Here is a 20,434-nt window from a genome sequence, read left to right as displayed (position 1 = left end):
CTGCTTGGAGAGCCTCATCCTTTGATACCAGACCCATTTGATCCTCCTCACTTGACTGAGGCTGTTGATTAGCTTACACTTGATCGATCTCAGCCATACTATTTAATCTTGACAGCCATTGTTCAGGGCAGTGGATTGGAGGTTTTTGATATACATCTACTATTGTCAAATGTGATACAATTATACAGTGTCACACCCACTTCACCGCCTGTGAAAAACAAGCAGACAGACGACAAGGCCAGAGGGATGTACAGCTCATAACTGACGTCTTCATTGCAACATCCTGCAGCTCTGGGAGATCAAATATTGCACAACACTGACTTCAGCTGAGTGCTGTTTGTTTTGTGATGTGGACCAGTTTCATCAGGGAGCACCAAACTCACTGCACTGCTGTGACCCGAGCGAGATTCGAACCCGGGTGCAAAGTGAGAGGAAATGAATGAACAATACAACTGTGTGTTGTGGGATTCAGCATCCCAGCGGCTGGAACACAGTGAACATGAACTTTACAGACCTTGAGAGATCATGAGGATTAATCATTTCCATATGTGATCTAAGTGGGGCTGTCCCACAGTAAAAATAAATAAATAAACTGCCTCCCAGCCACCTCAAAATGCCATGTGTTATCATGAACACCCTGACTGCAGTGAGCCAGAGAGTGAGTCAGTCTGCCAGCCTAAGAGGGACTGTCCTTGTGCTTTCCCTGAATCAGGAAAAATGATGTGACGTGTCTGTGAGTGTGCCTGTGTGTGTACGTGTGTGTGTGCGTGTGTGCTACCCGGAGCATCGCTCTCAAACACTGAAATTCATTGAAATAAATCTGTTGAAATTGTTTATTTCTGTTTTTCTTCGTCATATCATTTAATTCATTATTAAAAAAAATAATAAAACCACAAGACAAAACACAACATATTATTAATAACAGTATTGTAAACATATACTAGTTTATTTCTGTTTTACCAGCAGCCTAGTACACTGTTAAAGCCGTAAGAGCTCAATACAGTGAAGTTAGATAGACCGATTACAAGTGAAACACGACTGTTTCTCTAATATTAAACGTATAGAAAGTGTGAGGCAACAGTTCGGTTTTTATTAATGCTGGGAGGAAGCTTTTGTTCCGCATCATCCTTTCCACTCTCCTTTCGAGACTCGACTTGCACAGAACACTTTCCGGAAGGTCACGTCATTATGGTTTTTCCTCGAAAAAAAAAATCTAACTGTTGTTTTCCCTCGGGCACGAAAACTTTTTTTACACGGATGTAAATATTTACAACCGGGGAAAAACTGCGGCTGTTCGGCTTTTTTTGTGCTAGACACAAAACGGAAAGCAAAAGAGAAAATTTGAAAGCACGAAGCTGCTCGATGTATTATTATAGTGAACTTCCTCTTTGATCAAAACAAACATATTCAACATGGAAATGTAATTAACAAGGTAGATCAAACACCATACGCATTGATTATGTTCAAATCTAAACTATACAAATTTGCTATTGTCAGTTTTTATAATTGATCAGTGCTTTATATTATATATTTTTTATCAATATGAAGCTGATGGTACAGACTACACAACATCAAAAACCCTACATCAATGTTTAAAGAAACCTCGAAATTTAAAACCGGCGTCTTGTAAAAGAAACGTTTGTGTGTGTTTTTTTTTTTAATCGAGATAGTTACTTCGTGTCGTATGGAAAATGAGCACTGGAACTTGAAACAGAAACACCGCGTTGAGAAAGTGGGCGTTTCCAGTTTTGAGCGTGCGCTGATTGGTCCGTTTCAGAGGAGGAGGGAGTGTATAAAACTCAAAGAGGTCTCGTGTGCTTTTAAACTGTGCATGAATGATCAAGGAAGAAACACAGCAAGCAAGCCAGCCACGAAGACTCGAGGAATATCTCACAAGTTAAACTAGAAGAACTAAGAAAAAAACCAACAACAACGACACTGAAATAAACCACAGTGTAGACAAACACGCATCTGACGACCTTTAACATTATAGTTTATTTCTGTTTGTTTAAAAAGAAGTCAAAGGCATTTTTTTTTTGTTTGTTGCTGATTACATAACATTTTTGGAAAATGCAAAAACTCTGCGCACTTCTCGTCTTATTTTTCCTAGCATCGGTTTACACTGAATCGGTAAGTACAGTATGTATGTATATATGTATATATATATTTGATCATTAACTACAGTGAATTCGCCTCAAGCTGTGCTTTGTTTTGGCTTCTCAAAGGTGGTCCTCTTGGTTAAAGTGAAAATCGCAACAGTTTGTAACAGGAGAAAACAGGCTAGTTTCAAGTTGTATACGACAAACTGAAATACTCTGACACTGAAATGTGTATCTAAACATTTGTGTAGCATGTGTTTGCGATTTTTTTTTAGATTGTCTGTCTTTTTTTAAAATTTAATTCCCACTAGTTTAATAGTTTTGATCGCAGATATTCAGACCGAGGGAGCAGCATAGTTACACAAACATGCTGACTGTCCCAGCATCAATAAAGAGGATAACCGCACAACGAAACATGACGTTAATACTGCACTGTGAACACCTAAAACCTTCCACACACAACTGCACACCGCTGGCTTTGAGGTTTGCTACATGTGTGCTCCTGTTTGTTGCTGTTTTGGGAAGTTTGTTACATTGTTTGTGACTTGTGATTCCGTCTCTTCACTGTGTGTGGAATGCGTATAGACACTGAGGGTGAACTATTGACTCCATACTGAAACATTAACGCTATTTAATTAAGCTGAGTGTTATATAATAATGAATATGAAGATTCATCCTTATAGAGAGGGGGAGAGACTAGCATTTTACATTCATGATCGGAAGCGTACCCTGAAAATGTAGCTTTTTGATGATTAGAAACCGGTCTAACATCTTTAAATATATGAACAAGGGGTACATTATAAAGTGTGTGTTTTTTGCGGGTTGGGGGTACATTATAAAGTGTGTGTTTTTTGCGGGTTGGGGGTACATTATAAAGTGTGTGTTTTTTGCGGGTTGGGGGTACATTGAGAGAAGGATCATGTAATTAATATGCATTCTTTAGTCTGTGACGCGTTTGTGATGTAATGTAAGGCAGTGGTTACCATATTTGGAAATCCCGACTTTTCGTTTTTAACATGTTGGGTGATTTTAATTATACCTGGTTGTATTGTTTGTGTGTGTGTGTTTCTGTTCTGAGAAACGGAGACATTTCTGATAATCCCATTTTCCCTTTTGGACTCTCTGTACTATTGTGAAATAGCATTTTTGGATTACATTTCAAAGTCAACAGAAGATGAGGAGGGGGTCGGGGTATTTTCTTCTTAGTGAAGGCAATAGAATTACATTCTCATAATTTTGTCATATGGTGCTAGTGCCATAAAACAGACTGACCCACAGGTTATATTGCGTCTGAGAACAGCACTGCGAACAGATCGGAGAGAGACGTGAGCGTGTGACAGTTGGGACGTGGTTGTTATTTAGGAATGTTTGGGAGTGGAACCTGATGGCTTCTGGCTGGCTCTGCCTGGGGACGAAAGCAATGAAGTTGCAGCTTTCATTATGCCCTTGGGATAGGTGTGCTGTCCAGATGGGGTTCAGAGCCTAATCTGCTATTGAATGTGACGGGTTTATCGAGGCCTGGCCTGGTTTCAGAATGGATTTAGCACTCTGGAGATCGTCCCTGTGCTGTGGGAGCTGAGGATACATTCAGTAATACACATAGCAGCCCCACAAGGACTGAGAACACGAAGACTTTTACATCTGAAGAATACACAGTCATTTATTTACTGGACTGTGAACACATTCTAGGAGACAGTCGTCCACTGAAGTTGTTTCAGGGTTTTCTTCAACTGTTATTTCTTCTGGAAAGGGGTTGCCACATAAAAAGCAGCTTTGGGGTTTGGATTCACTGAAATTTCAAGAAAATGTTTTGCCAGGAGTAGTCTGTGGTATCCCTCAGAACCATGCAGAGAGACTTTTCTCCTTCCCTTTCCTTCCCCTTGGATTTCATTCTAAATCACATTCCTGTGGAATGTGACCCTTGCAGACCTCTACCGGACCCCTTTAGGGATTTCTCACACTCGAACGGATGTAAATGGTCCGAGTTTCTTTCTTTCTTTCTTTTTTTCCCCCTCTCCATTTGATTTATTTTCATCAATGAGGTGGTCGATTTGCCTTTCTTGTATACAGGAACGGTCTCTCAAACATTTGAATAATCAGTCTGACTTTTTGTGTTCGCCCCCTTGCAGTAACCCCCCCAAACCCCAGCTAGCTGTGTCTTAAACATCAGCAATGCAAGACCGCTCCACCCGATCATCATCCGATCGGCTCTCCTCCTCCTCCTTCTCCTCCTCCTTCACTTTTTGAAGTTTTCCTCTCCTGTGCTTGTCTCAAATCGTTCTAGGTGTGTTTTTAATGTCAAGTCATAATGGGGAAAGCCCCCTTCTTTTCACTCCCTCTGACCTTCAAGATGTTGCCTGTTGCTCTCGGTAGGCGCTGTGCTCTTTCACATGTCCCGGTGGAATGCGGGCCTTGAGATTGATGCTTGAAATCCTTTGCAGTCGATGAGTGTGTGTGTGTGTGCGTGCGTGTGTGCGTGTTCTGCTTGCTGGGCAGAGTTCAATGCCAGTGAAAGGCTGCAGGGAGAACATGATAAATACTTTTCACCAGGGTGTAATAAAGGTTGCAGCATTCCTGTCCACTGGGCTATAAAATCCCATTTACAGCAGGAATGCTAGCATTGGGGGCTTATTTTTGAAGTGGGAGGTGATGGTGTCTTAATAGCGATTAGAAAAGTTGAAGGCGATTCACCCAGAAACAAACAGAATAAACTGTGGTCGTACCGTACATGAATGGGGACCAGGACTGTACTTGCCCTCGCTTATTTTAATGTAGGACCTAGTGCCTTTTCTGAGGGAGGCTTGGTGTTCAAATATCGCCTGATCTTTTTTTTATGCTTTGATTTTGTTTTCCCATGAAGAGGATTTGCCTTGGGAGGTTTTGTTCTAGAAAGTTTCTATTTTCAGAACACAAGAAAAAAGCCAGGAATGTTGTAGTACAGCCCATTCTGGGGAGAGACGCACTGCAGCACATAACCTTGAATTATGAACAACACAAAGTTTAATCACGTCTTAAACACTGCGAGGGGACAAGAAGCAACCTGTGACTCTTTACCAACCTCTGAATGAAACTGTTTGACTTCTTTCTACTTCAGAAACTTGTGCGAAATAATGATTTGGAGTGAAGACTTTCTAGTCCAGAAAGTGGTCTGTGATTCTTGAACGCTCCTTAGTGCTGCATTTAGAAGAACTAAAGAAAGTTAAATACGTCCCAAGACGAACGTTTCGACTGTATCAAAGCCTAGAAAATGAAAGCTCTGTTTCAGAGGATCCTGGAGTTGTATTACTGCCCAGTCCTTGGACTTGTATTCATCAGCCACCCAGGCGTAGCCAGTGGAGAGAACCAAGTCCAAGGAAGGAGATACTGAAGCCAGTGTTCTGGGTCAGATGCCCCCAGGAAAGCATGTCCCTACCCCACAGCATGGGACGAGGGCTCTTTGTAAAGTGGGATCCGTGCTCCACAGATTCCCCTGAAATAAACACCTTCAGTTGTTGCTGGATGCCTTCAACCCTGAGTTCTCCTCCAGGACCCTTTCATCTCCACACTTCAGTGTTTCTTTCTGACCCGAGCATTGAAAGAATGTATATCTTAATGTGTTTGAATGTAGGTTCCTGTTGCTGTCCCCTGCTGCTGCTTGAGGTCCAGAGTAAGCAGACCGTTGTTGCTATGCAACAGGATTGGGGCGCTACGGCTGGGGGGGTACCATGCCTTGCAGGGGGTTCAAGGCATTCCTCTTGTATTCGTGTTCTAAGCTGCAGCTCATCTCCACAGTATGAAATCAGATCTCCACAAGAGAGGAGAGATCATCTTTCTAGGTAAAGCAAATAGTCCAAGGGCTTGACATATTTTGACAAACATATTGTAATAATTATAGGAAGGTATTCACTTGTTGTTCAGACGTCTCGCCAAAGTTTTCCCCAAGTTTCTTGTGCTACTTGCTTTTATCTTGTAGGTTTTTTTTTTTTTTTTTAATGAATACTTGCCAACCTCTCCAATCAGACCTACATAGCTTCGACCTTGCAGTTTCAAACATCGCAACTTTATTTTAAAACTCCTTTGGAACAAAATCAAAGGCCCTCCTCTGTGAAAAGGCTAGAACAAGTGAAACAAAGAGAGGAGCTGCTATGAAGGCTGGCCTGTAAATAACCCTGCGACGGCCAGGCAACTCAAAGAGGTTGAGATGATCCCATGCAGAGAGTCTGAAAACCAGAGGCTGCGTTTTATTGCAGAGGTGAACCGTTTATCCACTGAAGATACAATATGTGTGCTAAATCCAATTGGTTCCAGTGCCAGCAGGGGAGGGAGCAGCTGATGTAATTAAGTTTGTCCAGGAAGGACAGCAACCCGCTTCCCCAGTACAGAACATCTCGGCTGGGCAATTGTGCTGTGGCTGCTTGAACGGCATTTAGAGAACTTTTATTACATGTCGTGGAGCAAACAAACCTGTTCTCTGCATTCGTCTCGATTCCTGGAAATAGAGTATATAACTAAATGGGTTTTTTATAATCTGTATATCAGCCTGGAATGCAGGGTTTGTGGTGGTTGCTACACATCTTTTCTACTTGGCAAAGATTTAAATGCTTAACCATTTATTAATCTCGAATAATGCAGTAAACCGTTTTTATTCCCTTCTGTAAAATGAGTCGGGTGCTTATTACCAGAGCTGTAAATACTATAAGTGATGGGATGAGAGTCCAGGGTCATTATCCTCCAGATAGCAGATGCTTGAATCTACAAGGCAGATGGGACGGATTTGCATGTTGGGACGGTATCCCTCTGGTGTTTTGTAAGACTTGTTTGTTGGGGCTGGTGCACAGAAACCACATGCTTTTTAGCAGCTGTGTTAATTTTATTTTGTGTTAAGACCGCAGTTTGGGATTAATGGATCATGACTGGAAGTGGTATTGCCTGTCTAAACATTTGTGCTGGAGAGGAGGGCCGCACAAATGCATTGTGATGTTACAGCAGACAGAGCCAGCCCCAGAGAGATGAAGGTTCAGGCTCTGTGGAAGTGAACACACCACTCTGTGTGTGTGTGTGTGTGTGTGTGTCCTGTAAACAAGCTCCTTGATTCGTGTTCATTGAATAGGACCCTCTTGAAGTTTGCGTGTTCCAGTGTGTCCAGTTCCTAAAGTCTTACCCTTCCATGTTTTTTTTGAGGATGTCTTTTAACAGCTTCCCCAAATGTACTTTGCATTTCAATCCCAATTGCTATTCCTGCTTCTTGACGTTAAACAAAGACTTTCACCTGATGGTTGGGGGGTTATTTACATCTCAAAAGGCTTACAATGGTGGAAGAGTGCACCCCGGGTGGCCCCCCTGAACAAAAAGCATGTGCCGTCCAGCTTGACAGTAACAGAGCAGTACTTCTGTTACAGCAGGGCTGCGTCGCGCTTACACTCCTGCGCTGCAAACGTGTGTCTGTTTCTTTCTTTGCAATGTCATTAGAATCGAATGGGTTATCAGAAAGAGTGACATGGCTTGGTACGCTGTAGCTGAATTAATAAGAATAGAGGAAACGGGACGGGGAAGTACAGGGCAGGCGAGTGAATTCTCTTTCATGTAAATCCCCTCGGTCGCGGACTTTACAAGATAAACCACAGCCGTCGCTGGAGGAGGAATAGATGTAGGCAGGATGTCATGTTTCAGGTCGCTTGTGTGAAGCGACTCCCACGCAAGATATACAGTATTGCAGAGTAAGGGCAAAAGAGCTGAGGTGTCTTTCTCTTAGAAAATCCCCAATTTAAAAAGCTATCGCCTTCAGTGACTAATGTATGTATAAATGTACCATGTCAAGTTTCTATTTTTATAATGTGTGCATTTATAGATATATATCTCCCCTTTTTTTTTTCTTCAACATTCTGGCCGGGCAACTTCTCAACCTCCGTAGCGTTCATGCAAAGCTTTTTAAAACTTCAAAACAATGAAATGGTGAAAATCTCCAATTTGTTTTTTCAAAGTTCCTAAACATGAGGTAGACTGTGTAACAATGGTCCTGTATGCTGTGAGCTCAGGGGAGGAGTGCAGTCTGCTCAGATTCACCCTGCACTGTGCCACAGGCAATCGGCAGGTCTGAGGGGGGCTGAGTGATCTAAAGCTCTCCATGCAGCCTGTGCTCAGGCTTTCCCAAGGATAGACCACAAAACAAACGCAAGAGCAAGTCAAATGTATATATGTCCAGACCATTCAAGTAAATATATATAGGTATGTGTTTTGAAAGGAGGTATAACTGCGGTGTTAAATTACTTCTCATGGGACGTGTCGGGCAAAAGGCTTTTGTCTGAAATGTCCTGAATTTTTTTTTTTTTTTTTTTTTTTTCAAATCATTTGAAATTTGTGTACATCCCCCAAAAAACTTGGCATGTGTATGCGTGCACGTTTTGAATGTCCTCCAGTAAATTGGATGAAGTGAATTGATTTTAATGAGCCTCTTTTTTTTTTTTAACCAGTCTCAACCTGTATAACAGGATGTTCCCTTCCCTGATTCTGACGTAGCAAAGCAGGAAGGGCCTCCAGATGTGTTCCGTCTCGGAGGCACTGGGGAGATTCTATCAGAATAAGTAGATATTTCAGGGAAGTTCCCAGATGTGCGGGGAGTTGGGCCTGAAACATGGTGTGCCTGTGAAATGGAAAAGCCAGCCAGGAACAAGTGTGTGCTCTTCCAGCAAGGGACCAGCAACATGATACAGTGAAACAGAGTTTAGTTCCACTTGCGAAATAATTTGAAAGCACTTTCATTAAAGTTACTGCAAGCAGGAATGTGCGTCTTTTTAAAAAACTCTTGAGCACTGAATTTGACGCCTGCTTAGTTGGCAATTTACAATAACCCTTCTGTTTCAGACTGAAGGAGCACTTCCTTTTCACAAGATTGTTAAAACCCTCTGTCATTGTCTTAGGTGCGCAATTAAGGGCCAGTAATCTTCATTAAAAATGCAAGACTCCTTCCATGCGCTCTAATGATGGGAGTCTGTTGATTTATCTTTGTTTTGCTTTTAGTTGTGGCTCAGATAAGTGCTCTACCCACAAGTTTGTTTCCCTGTAGAAAGGGTTGATAAGGATGTATCTGGGGAAAACATGCAAAGGGCAGCTCTGTTTTATGCATTGTGTGTGATTGGGACAAAGGGGAGTTATCAGAGTCCTATTTCTAATGATCTTACTCATTCTGGCTTTCACACTTGTGAAAGATTAACAGACCCCGTCTCCAGCTCTGTGTCTTTGTTTAAGCAGACACCCTCTGAGTTTCGAATGTTGGTGAGTCACAAAGGATCTGTGAGTCATGCTGCTTGCCTAGGGAGGTGTTTACGAATGGAGCAAGCAGTGAGTAAAGCAGATGGGCACGTGCATGTAAACCAGGAGACTCAGGCAGCGAATAGAGTGAAACCAGGGTTTTAAACAAGGGATTTACAAAGAAACAAAACCAGGAGGGGTTTGAGAACCGTTGACTCTAGCCTGTTTTTGCATTCCTCCATTTGGTGTGTCGTCTGCAGTCAGCTACTGGATGTCTTCACATGGAAGATGGGTGGCGTAGCTTTGGTCTTTATTTGTTTATTTATTTATCACTATTCTTGCATTACATTTGGTGTATAAAAAAAAAAAAAAAAGCCAAGTTGTTTGAAGCTGGGCTGGGCACTCCACTCAGAACAGCAGAGCAGTAAATTAACCCACACACTTCATCTTTCAATAAAGGACGGTGAAACCATTGAACTCGATGCAAGCAGGTTGCAAACCAAGCGGGGATGTGATTGTAAAGCAAATGGCAGAGAGAAGTGTCCTAACTGCTTTTGTATCGTCTCAGTCATTCGTGTTGGGTTGGTTGATTGTAGTGTAATGAGCGCTTGCTCATTGTAAGTGGAGAGGGAGCAGATACTTCCAAAACCCAAGCCAGGGGCCGTTCAAGAGTACAGTTGACTTGTCTCTATAAGCAATCTCCACCTAAACAATCCGGTGATCCTATCGAATTACGCACTGTGAACGAATACCTGGAACCAAACAGTTTCTGCTCAAGTGTACCTTTTGGAATTCTCTTTGTTGTGAACAACGTATCTTTGTCTCCTGGTTTAATCTCCTTGTTCACAAGCTTGCTGATCATGCCGATCTTGAAGCTGCAAACACGCTGAGCATGGTAATGTGATCAGGGGAGAGACGGGGCTCTATCCCCACTCATAACTTCATTCTGTTTGAGGAGGAGGTTCAGTGTACAGGGAGTTGTATTTACCCTCTGCCTGTCCTGAGATGAACATGACAAATATGTGGAAGGAAATATCACTTTCAAGGTTTTCGTCTCTCCCAACAGTGAAGAAACGCAGCAGTGACTAATCTGGCATTAATGCAACGCTGACTGGGGGAAGCGGGGGCTGAGAACTGCTAAGCTAACAACCTGTATTCTTACTAGAGAAAGTGGTGTGTGGGGGGTGTACATGTGCTGTAGAGTTGTTACAAGATTTGAAAAACCAGTATATTGTTTTTTGAATCCTGTATCCCATATCTTTTCTGATTTCTAGATCCTAGATTTATTCTTTTCCCCAAATGCTTTCATACATCAACCACAAACCTGCCCCTTCCCACATCTTGTGTGCATTAGGAAGTCTTCCCCACCAATAGCACATACTAGCATTCCTTCTGCTCACATGACACCGTCATTACTGCCTGGCCTGGACAGCATCGCCGTTCCATTTCCTGTTTCCTGAGCCCATGATTCCTGTGTAACAGATGTGAGAGTTAAAGGTTACCCTGATTACTTCCTGTCCCTGCCTGACCCGCAGTGACCTCTCCTTCCTTTTCGGACTAGAAAGCATGACGTTAACTGGCTCCTGAGGATTTGAGAAGCTTGTTAACACAGCCCAGCGTGGTAACTCTCACAGGGACAAGAATAGCTTGCTCTTAATGGAAATGTAATTCGTACGCAATCGCTGCAATGGATAATGCTATTCTACCTCTTTGTGTTTGAGAGGGTGACATGATACACTTTGTGACATCGGAAAGATCTCTAAACTCTATTTTTTCTTTTCTGTTTTGTTTCTGATCAGCAGGTGAGGGAGACAGAAACATGGGTCCCTTCTGATCAGAAATCAGGTGAAGACGTCGATGTCTCCTCTGGCGACTTTCCCAACAGCTCTGACTTCGGCTTCATGAACAAGGATGAGCTCGACACTTACGATGATGAGGATGACGAAGACGACGAGGACTACGAGGTCTCTGGTTCCGGCGATGAAGGTAAACCTCACTCGCTCCCTTAGAACGACGTGTGTCTGAATGTATAATACTTTTCTTCATCTATTTCTATGTGCAAAACTCTGATTCAAATCGCCGTTTACATCGGTATGCCGAAGAATGCAATTAAGGAGAGTTTGTGAAGCTCATCTCCTAACTTTTTTTTCTGTAGATGATGATGATGAGGAGGAGGAAGAGGAAGTTGTAATTGAGAATCCCAAAGACTACAATGACGTGGTTTCAAAGTCTCAGGTGAGTTCATGAGTGAACTAAAGCATGTTGAAGAGAACCTTTTTAAAAGATCATGGCTCTTAAATGGTCCTTGTGTTTTTATTGTATGTATGCAGGCCTGTGTCAACACTTTCTTTGTGTGTTCTTTTGAGCAGCCGGACCTTAACAGCAACAGAATCCCTGAAGACGAGAGGACTGTCAGCAAGAAGAACGAGGTGGATGAGAAGGAGCTGGTGTCCCAGAACGAGGTGGGGGTGAGGAGCAAGGCGCCCAGGGATGACGTTGACACCAACGTGCTCATGGCAAGCACTTCAAACGAGAGCATGTTTCAAAGAACAGAGGTCTTAGCAGGTAATTGCTGTCCTTTCTTTCAATGCAGCATCTTTATTTATATAAAAAAAAAAAAAAAAATGTAAGGTGGCTTCTGAAATGTCAAACAGCTATGGGCAAGCAGTGTTATATGCACTGTAACAAATCCAATTCATGCATACCTACTGTAACAAATGCATGGGATTGTGTTTAGGATCCAGACAAAGTTACCCAAATGGATCTGGCCCCGATACTTGAAACGCCTGCCATTTGAATTGTGTTTCTGTTGGTGTTGCTCAGGAAATGTAAGCGTTTCCCTTTTGTCTCCTTTTGCAGCTCTGATCGCCGGGGGTGCCGTTGGCCTGGTCTTCGCCGTCCTCCTCGTCCTCCTCCTCATCTACCGCATGAAGAAGAAGGATGAAGGGAGCTACGAGCTCGCCAAGAAGCCCATCTACACGAAAGCCCCCACAGCCGAGATCTACGCATAGAGCCCGGTATGGACTTCATACCAGCGGGGCCTCCAGCACGCGGGAAAGACTTTCTCTGCTACGTGTATGCCTAAAGCAACAAACTTCAGACTTGGTCATGCTTAGAACAATTCAAATAGATTGCAGGAGATGAAACAAGAACTACAACAAAAGAGAACCCACAAGCTTCAGTAGAATTGTGAAACAGAAGTGACCTGAAGAAGGGTGTTGTTGTTGGGGCTGTTGCTACTGCAGCCACTCGAGGGTCGGGGTGGGGTTAGGGGGCGGGTAAAAGTATTGGATAAAGAACATGTTTTTAAAGAATGCCCAGAGGTGAGGTTTAATGCACCAAGTCTTAGATCAGTCGTTTTTAGGCCCTTTTTGTTTTGTGTTTTGTTTTTTACAGCAACTTTATCTTGACACTAATATGATGCAAAAGAACTATGAAATTGTCGGGAGTTAGCCCTGGTGTTAGACCAAATCAAAGACACAGCTCTGGTGCTGTTGGACAGTGCTACTAGTGTTTGTTTCTTGAAGGAAACGGACCTTCATTCCTCGAGGCGACTCGGAGCAGGGTCTCAACAGACACCGTATACCAAATGCTTCACGTTAACGAAAGCCAAATTATTTTTTTAATGTCAAAATGTTGCAAATGTTTTGGCTGCATATTTCACAGCTGCTTTGAATTGAGTTTGTTGTAAGCCTCCCTGGGTTGACTACAGTCTCTTGTGGAGTGTACCCTGGGAGTGCTCGTCTGCTTCTGTATTTGAATAGAAATGCTGTGCTGTTTTTATTTCCTAAATAAATATTGTTTTCTATTAATTTAACTATTCAAAATTATTGTATTGCCTTTTTTTGTTTTTCAGTGGGGGGAGTATTGCTTTACACCCCCTCTCTAAGTTGTTGTACATGTGTTAAATTTTATATACTCTGGTAGACCTTTCAAATGTTCAGAAATAGTTTTATAACAGTTTTTATATTGTAAAAGTTTATTTCATTTTAACCGTTACTGTAAGCAGTATATTTTGTAGAAGGAAAGAAAATATAACTTCAGGGCTTTATTATTATTTTGTATTTAATTTTTGCTTTTAAAAATGACCCGTGTGCCATGTGCATGGCAAACCTGCTGCTGTTTCAAACCGGACATGAAACACTACTCTGTAGTGATGTGACTCAAACGCGCACCTCGCATTCATTCAGGAGTGCAGGGTCTTGCAATATTGTTTTGGGAGGTGAAGGGTTAACCTCAGAAAGCCTGCCCGCATGTTACTGACTCCTTGTTAAACTAACAGCGCTTATCAGCAGCCGTTCAATCTGGTTGTTGAAATGTAGCGTGTTTCTGATATCCTGGTACATATTCTGGTACTATAAAGTAACTCTGAGATGAGTGCTTTCAACAGATATATATTTTTTTTTGGCAGGGATTTTTAGACCAGCTATTATTTATTGGTGTCTTTTTAGAAATATTTGTTCATATTGGCTGTGGCCGTTTTATGAGAGAGAATCATACATGTTAACAGCTTCAAACTTTTTATTTTTTTATTTTTAAGCTGGTCGTTTTCAACAGGTTGTCGCCCCAAAAATGGGCAAGTGAATATTTTTCTCACTTTAAATCTGTGTTGGTTATTTTATCTAACAGGCAGCCTCGTTGGTCTTGCTAACCTTATTACTGAAAGACTGAGCTGTCCTCCTCTACTTACAAGCACAATACAGGAGAGGAAACTGTTTCTTTTGTTTTCTCTCCCATAAACTAACCCTGCTAACTGCAGCCAGTGTATCCCTGATGCATGCTGCACAATTTAAACCATTTAAAAAGAACAAAAGAAAAGGAGCCTTAATCCCTTTAGACCGAATCATGAAGCTAAATGGTTTTTCCAGTCACATACCTGTCGATAAAGCTATATATTTTGGTACAGAAGGTACCGTAATGTTTGTGTTGGGATACATGTGCATGTAAATACTGGCGTCCCGTCCTGTCCACTCTCTGATGGAGATGTGTTGTCTTGCCCTCTGTTTTTTTTTTTTGATTGTTTTTTCTCTTCTGTACATACTGTAATCATATTTGATTTCTGATGTTTTATTAAAGATCTGTTTACTCCACTTCTGTTTGTGGCGTGTGTGTTTTTTTTTTTAAGAATGGGTCTCGTGCATTGAGGGTATATCAAGCCGATTCTTATTGGAACTGAGACATCTGGGCTCTCAGTTTCAGTTTTTCTTGTTCCATTGAATTCTGGAACTACATGCAATAGGGGGGAAACTGTCTAACTGGGTTCCATTTTATACTAATAAAACCAATTTATATTTTTCAATACACTTTCCCTTCAGCAAAGTTTATTTAAAATAAATAGTTCCCGGCTCTATATTGATACAGTTAAAGCTGAAATATTGAATGGATATATAGAGAGATATATATTTGACACCTGCTCCAGGGTTCCACAATGACAAACAACTGACCACCTCCTTTTCCTGTGTTGAGGAAATGTACCACGAAATCCTCCTTTCCCTCCCCACAAATAACCTGGAGAACACCACTAATCCACAGCCGTTCTCCCAGAGCGCTCCCTCGCTCATTACCCAAGTGCACTGCTGCAACATCAGGGACCTCACCAAGGAAATCTGCGTCCTGTAAAAAGTCTCTGGATACACCAAGATGGAAGCTAATGCTGGCGTGAGGACAGGTTTTCAGGGTAAGACAAGCCCAGTACAGCCAGGCTTGCTTGCTGTGTAAATGGATCACGCGATCTGAACTCTAGCTGCTGCTGCTGCTGCTGACATGAGCGTCGATCTGCTGTTAATAAGTGACTCGTGTGGAATGCTGCAGTGTTCGTTCAGTTTGTCCTCGCTCAGGAATCTAGACCTGGGGGGGGGCAGTGCACATGTCCTCGCTCAGGAATCTAGACCTGGGGGGGGGGGCAGTGCACATGTCCTCGCTCAGGAATCTAGACCTGGGGGAGGGGGGGCAGTGCCCATGTCCTCGCTCAGGAATCTAGACCTGGGGGAGGGGGGGCAGTGCCCATGTCCTCGCTCAGGAATCTAGAGCTGGGGGAGGGGGGCAGTGCCCATGTCCTCGCTCAGGAATCTAGACCTGGGGGAGGGGGGGAGGCAGTGCACATGTCCTCGCTCAGGAATCTAGACCTGGGGGAGGGGGGGAGGCAGTGCACATGTCCTCGCTCAGGAATCTAGACCTGGGGGGGGGCAGTGCACATGTCCTCGCTCAGGAATCTAGACCTGGGGGGGGCAGTGCACATGTCCTCGCTCAGGAATCTAGAACCTGGGACGCAGGGCGGGGAATGGACTGTGACAAGGAGACTGGCCTCAACGGGATGGGAGAGGGTGTCGGATAGTGCAGAGAACATTCAAATGCTCCTTCGTTGTTGTTTTGCAGACCTGCATTGCCCCTACAACACTGCAGTTGAATGTCTTTGCAGACGACAGTTCATGCGTTACACATTAAACCAGAGGGCAGAGGCTACCATCACAAGGGTTGAAGGTTTATTCATGATGCAGTATGTTCTCCATGTGCTGATGTATCTAAAGTACATTTCATAATCGTAACGAACGCAAACACATCTCACTCTGAAGGCATTTCAGGTTTGGATGTTCTAGTGTTTGTTCCAGGGTTCCTATTCTGGAATGCTGGGGTCAGCCAGGTGTCTGTGTTCTTGCAGGGTTAGCTGAAGGCCGCAGATTTCACCTCATCTGTGGTCGTACCTTGACCTAAACCTGCTGATTTCTTTTGCTTAGGCTGGGTCTGTTCTGGTTAACTAAATGCTTGATGTTTTTATTATCCGATTAAAAAAAAAAAAAAAGGTTGTCATCACTGAGTGCTTTGTGATGTGAGTTTGAAAAAAACCTGAACTTCCCCAGCTGACCAGGTGATAAACCTTGTTTTACATGAAGGAAATAAAAACATAAAAAGCATACCTGCTGTGTATTCCGAGAAGGTTCGATGAACCTAGTTCCTTAATAACACAGATTTCAACTGTCTTGGCTGTGAACACCTGGGTGTATGCTGTGGGGATTTCCACACGGCAAACGAGACTGATGTAAACACCGGAGTTCAGCGTTAAACACCCACTGAACTGCCACTGCAGGCCGCAGGGAGAGTCTCTGTCTGAGTCTCTGTCTGAGTCTCTGTATGAGTGCAGGGAGAGTCTCTGTCTGAGTCTCTGTCTGAGTCTCTGTATGAGTGCAGGGAGAGTCTCTGTATGAGTCTCTGTATGAGGGCAGGGAGAGTCTCTGTCGGAGTCTCTGTATGAGTGCAGGGAGAGCTCCATGTTGGCTGAGCTTCGAAACCAGGCTTAGAAATCTGACAGCTCCCAACCACACTACGGTTGTCGGCTCTCAATTATTCCACCTCCCCCCCCACCCCCCCACCCCCCCGACAGCAATACTGTACAGACAGTTAACCAGGTTCTGCAAGTGAAAGCATTCATCCTTGGTGCGGAGCAAATGCTTAGCACCCGTAAACAGGCGTCTTAAAGAGAAAGCCGAGTGTAGATGAAGACAATGCTGCTTTGTGGGCTGGGGCTCTTTCTCAGGTGGAAGGAGTAAATACCTCTAACTTTATAGCTGCTCTATCCCGCAGAGCATTCCAACCATGTGCTGCAAAACTACAAGCCTGAGAGGAGGACCCGGGGTCTGTCAACCCCTTCAATGCTATTTTTAGTCCCTAATTATAAAAGAACAGACAATCCGTGCAAGGATGTGTGCTTACGCCGTGACGCGAGTAAATCTAGTCTTTCTGGTGTGCATTGAAGTTTGCAAAAGCGGGCTGAATGACCAGATCAGTGCCCCCAAAAAACCTCTGCATTGACACCTGGACCAAAAACACTGTGACTCTTCCCACATCAGGCCCTCTGATAGCCCCTTCTGCACTGAGAACATGGGGATCACAGGAGACTGGGAAGGTATTCCCAGCGTTTGCACTGCTAGCAGACCCGGAGCTAGCTCTGAAGCACTGGGAGGAATGCGTGTGGGCTCTCACCAGTCCAACCGGCCGTTAACACTGCCAAACACAGAGCCATTTTAATGTAATGATGTTTTTATTTGAAGCTGTCAACCAGAGAAGGATCCCTGACAGGCACTGGTATGAGTCTCAGCTAGTCCGCTGCCTCAGGGACTGTGGGGGAATTACATTATGGACATTGTGAAGTATAGGGCAGTACACCCGCTTAACCAGGTGCACCTCAAACACACACTTCACTGATTCACTTTAGTTTTGGATCCAGAATAATGAGCTCTTGATGCAGCAGCACATGGTCCTTTAATGGGATTTCAAACAGGACTGACCATTATTCTTGGGTGTCTGTGACACAGTGATAAGACAGAGGGACACTTCAGGGTGATGCAAGGCATTCCTGGCAAGACAGAGCCCTGTAATCTGGGTGGAGAGAATCATGACCATCCACTGCCACACTCCCAGGAAAAAACAACAACAGCAACGTTCGAGAAAACCAGTATGCCTTTTAATAACCGTCATTCTAAACCACCTATGAGAAATCAACCAATCAGTGTTAAGAGTTTCTCAGAATTCCAGCACATCCCTCCGTGTGTACAGTGATGCCCCCCCCCAACCCCCCCCCCCCCAGTGCATAGAACATATGTCACATTTCTAAAGTAAAGAAAACACCTTTAGTTTATTGGAATTCCTTTTTGTGATTCAAGTTAATAAGTAAGTCCTGTATTATATTTGTATACACAGTCTGAACAACCGAAGCTGTACTCCAGTCCAAACTGCGGTGAATTATTTTACGCAAGAGGAGACATCATACACAAAAGGTGTTCACTTATAAAAAACACTTTAGTGAAAGTCTTCTAAGTGGACCCTGGAGCTGAAGTGTGACTGTATCCTCCTCCTCCTCCAGTCTTGGCTGGCCGTGACTCACATCCTCTCTAATGCGCTCACATGGGATACAGTCTACAACTCTGACTGAATAAGCCCTCTGATAGCCAGGTACATTCTGAGACATGACCCTTGGCTTCACTGACACCCCACACTGGAATCAAGGTGACAGACTTGGTATCCTATTGCCAAATCCACAGAGGCACTCTGGATCTTTATTAAAGAACACCACAGGTCTCTTATGAAACCTTTAAGACTTGAATTATGTCTATTTTTATCATTAATGAAGTGCAGTTCAATTCACAAAACTGTAGCCAAAGTTGTTGAAGTTTATTTGACTCCAGCCCGGAACAGTTTCATGAAAATCAAAGATGCATTTTATTCTTTCTTTGAAGCAGTCTGAAGCAGGTGCCTGGCTCTGAAGCCAGTGCTGCACTGTGATGGCTGTCCTGCTGCCTGCTTGTGTGTGTTCTTCCCTTTCACTTCCCCATGCACGTGGGAGCCTGAACTCTTCTTCACAGTAACCTCTGTTAATGCTACATGCAGACCCTGCAGCTGCTGTTTTGACTCACTTATTACTCAGAGCAGTAACTGCACATCTTGTCCACATGAATGTTATCTCTGCTCAGTTATCTCTTCTCCTGGGTGCAGTTACAATCAGTGCATTGTTATCGTGAGAGTCATGGGGGATAGGGAATGGGTGGAGGCTGAGCTCATGAAAACAATCACTTTCAATCAAATAACAGCCAGTCATATATTTATTGAAAATAGATCTATTGAGCAAGTGAATTATGTACAGACACAGGGGTGGGGGGTGTATTACAATGCAATGCCTTGGGACTAACACTGAGCATGAAGAGAAGCAGCTGGCAATAGAGTTATCACTGTAGTTCTGTGTGTGTGTGTGTGGGTGTGTGTGTGTGTGTGTGTGTGCATGAGTGTGTGTGTGTGTGTGTGTGTGTGTGTGTGTGTGTGTGTGTGTGCATGAGTGTGTGTGTGTGTGTGTGTCATTTTACTCAGAAATGTTTACACTTAAATATTTTCTTTAGGAAGCCTTATTCCAGGAGACAGCTTACACAGAATCTTCTGGATTGCCACAATTTCCTGTTTCCTGGTAGTTAGGTAATAAATAATCTCACATGATCTCTGCTTAAAATCTCCCCAGATCAGACTGTCAACAGGATTGAATCAGGAATCCACACGAGCAGAAAATGTGCTTCTGACCCAAGTTTTATCACGCACTTTGACTTGGATCCAGTTAGCCATCTCTGGGACTCTTGTGGACTCTTGTGGAACAGCCCACAGTATGAACCATATAATCATTTAGAGTCAAACTCTTATTGTATTTACCACGTCAGAGCAGTCTAGTTTCCTGGTATTACTGCAATCATTTACAGTGTCAGTAATAGAGGCGTGTGAGTGACATACAGTTACTGAGTCACTGTTTAAATGGGTTTGTCACATACTGTAAACCCCTCGATTTCAACAGTTTTCAAGAAAAAAAATCAGATTTAGCAATGAAGGACAAACATTGCGCAATGGGAAGCCATGCAAAGTCAGAGGTTAAATGGACATTGCGTAATAGGTTTAAATGACTGGTTCAGGACTAAAATGGGTTTACATTAAGTTTAATAGCAAAACAAGAAAGCAGAATCGAAGCGGCTGGAGTGGATGCACCACACAGCGTGGGGAAGTGCAGTACTGAACGGGAGGGAGCATGAGCGACAGCATTGCTCTTATGAAGTCTGCAAGGTGAATTTGCACAGCGCTTGCACAGTTTACTATGCTTCTGTTACACATCAACCCTGCTTTATGTTTAGCACATCTTTTCCATACCTGTCCTGAGGGGTTTGCCATGCATGTCGCTGGGTATATGATATACCTTTTTGTTTATTACGAAATACGGTGGAACTGACCTTTAATAAAACATGCACCAAACCCACTGCATGGAAGAGCCTGCACAGGGGCAGATGTATGATTGTTTACTACACAGCCTTACACTAAAACGTTAAACTATCCCGTGTTATTCATCACAGTATGCTCAGATATTGCTGTTTCTCAAGGAGAGCTTTAATGATAGGATATCTCTGATGGATGAATAGCAGTGCATGCCAGGTTCCTGAGTGCTGCTCTAGTGAACGAGTCCTATATGCTCTGGGGGAAGCTTGAACACAAACGAGCCCCAGCATGGAGCGGGAGGCTTCCAGAGCTGCGACCCGATTGGCCGGCAGCGCTATCATGTTACACGCCATCAGCACACAGGTGATGTTTGT

General features: G+C 43.4%; 1 protein-coding gene across 3 annotated transcripts; it reads left to right on the top strand.

The window, feature by feature from the left end:
* The first annotated feature begins 1,809 nt into the window (after positions 1-1,809).
* On the top strand, positions 1,810-14,416 carry LOC117423118 (syndecan-4-like). Of its 3 annotated transcripts, none has more exons than XM_034038569.3 (5): positions 1,810-2,130; positions 11,126-11,312; positions 11,485-11,561; positions 11,696-11,891; positions 12,186-14,416. In XM_034038569.3, the coding sequence occupies exons 1-5, from the start codon at positions 2,071-2,073 to the stop codon at positions 12,335-12,337; spliced, it is 672 nt and encodes a 223-aa protein (XP_033894460.3). In that variant the 5' UTR covers positions 1,810-2,070; the 3' UTR covers positions 12,338-14,416. The 3 variants fall into 3 exon arrangements, with proteins under 3 accessions (XP_033894460.3, XP_034764015.2, XP_034764014.2); XM_034908124.2 differs by having other exon boundaries at positions 1,811-2,130; positions 11,129-11,312; positions 11,482-11,561; XM_034908123.2 differs by having other exon boundaries at positions 1,811-2,130; positions 11,482-11,561.
* The last annotated feature ends 6,018 nt before the right edge of the window (positions 14,417-20,434 follow it).

The sequence above is a fragment of the Acipenser ruthenus genome, chromosome 18 (genome assembly GCF_902713425.1).
Source record: "Acipenser ruthenus chromosome 18, fAciRut3.2 maternal haplotype, whole genome shotgun sequence".
NCBI classification, from domain to species: Eukaryota; Metazoa; Chordata; class Actinopteri; order Acipenseriformes; family Acipenseridae; genus Acipenser; species Acipenser ruthenus.
This window is presented reverse-complemented; position numbering and strand designations above follow the sequence as displayed.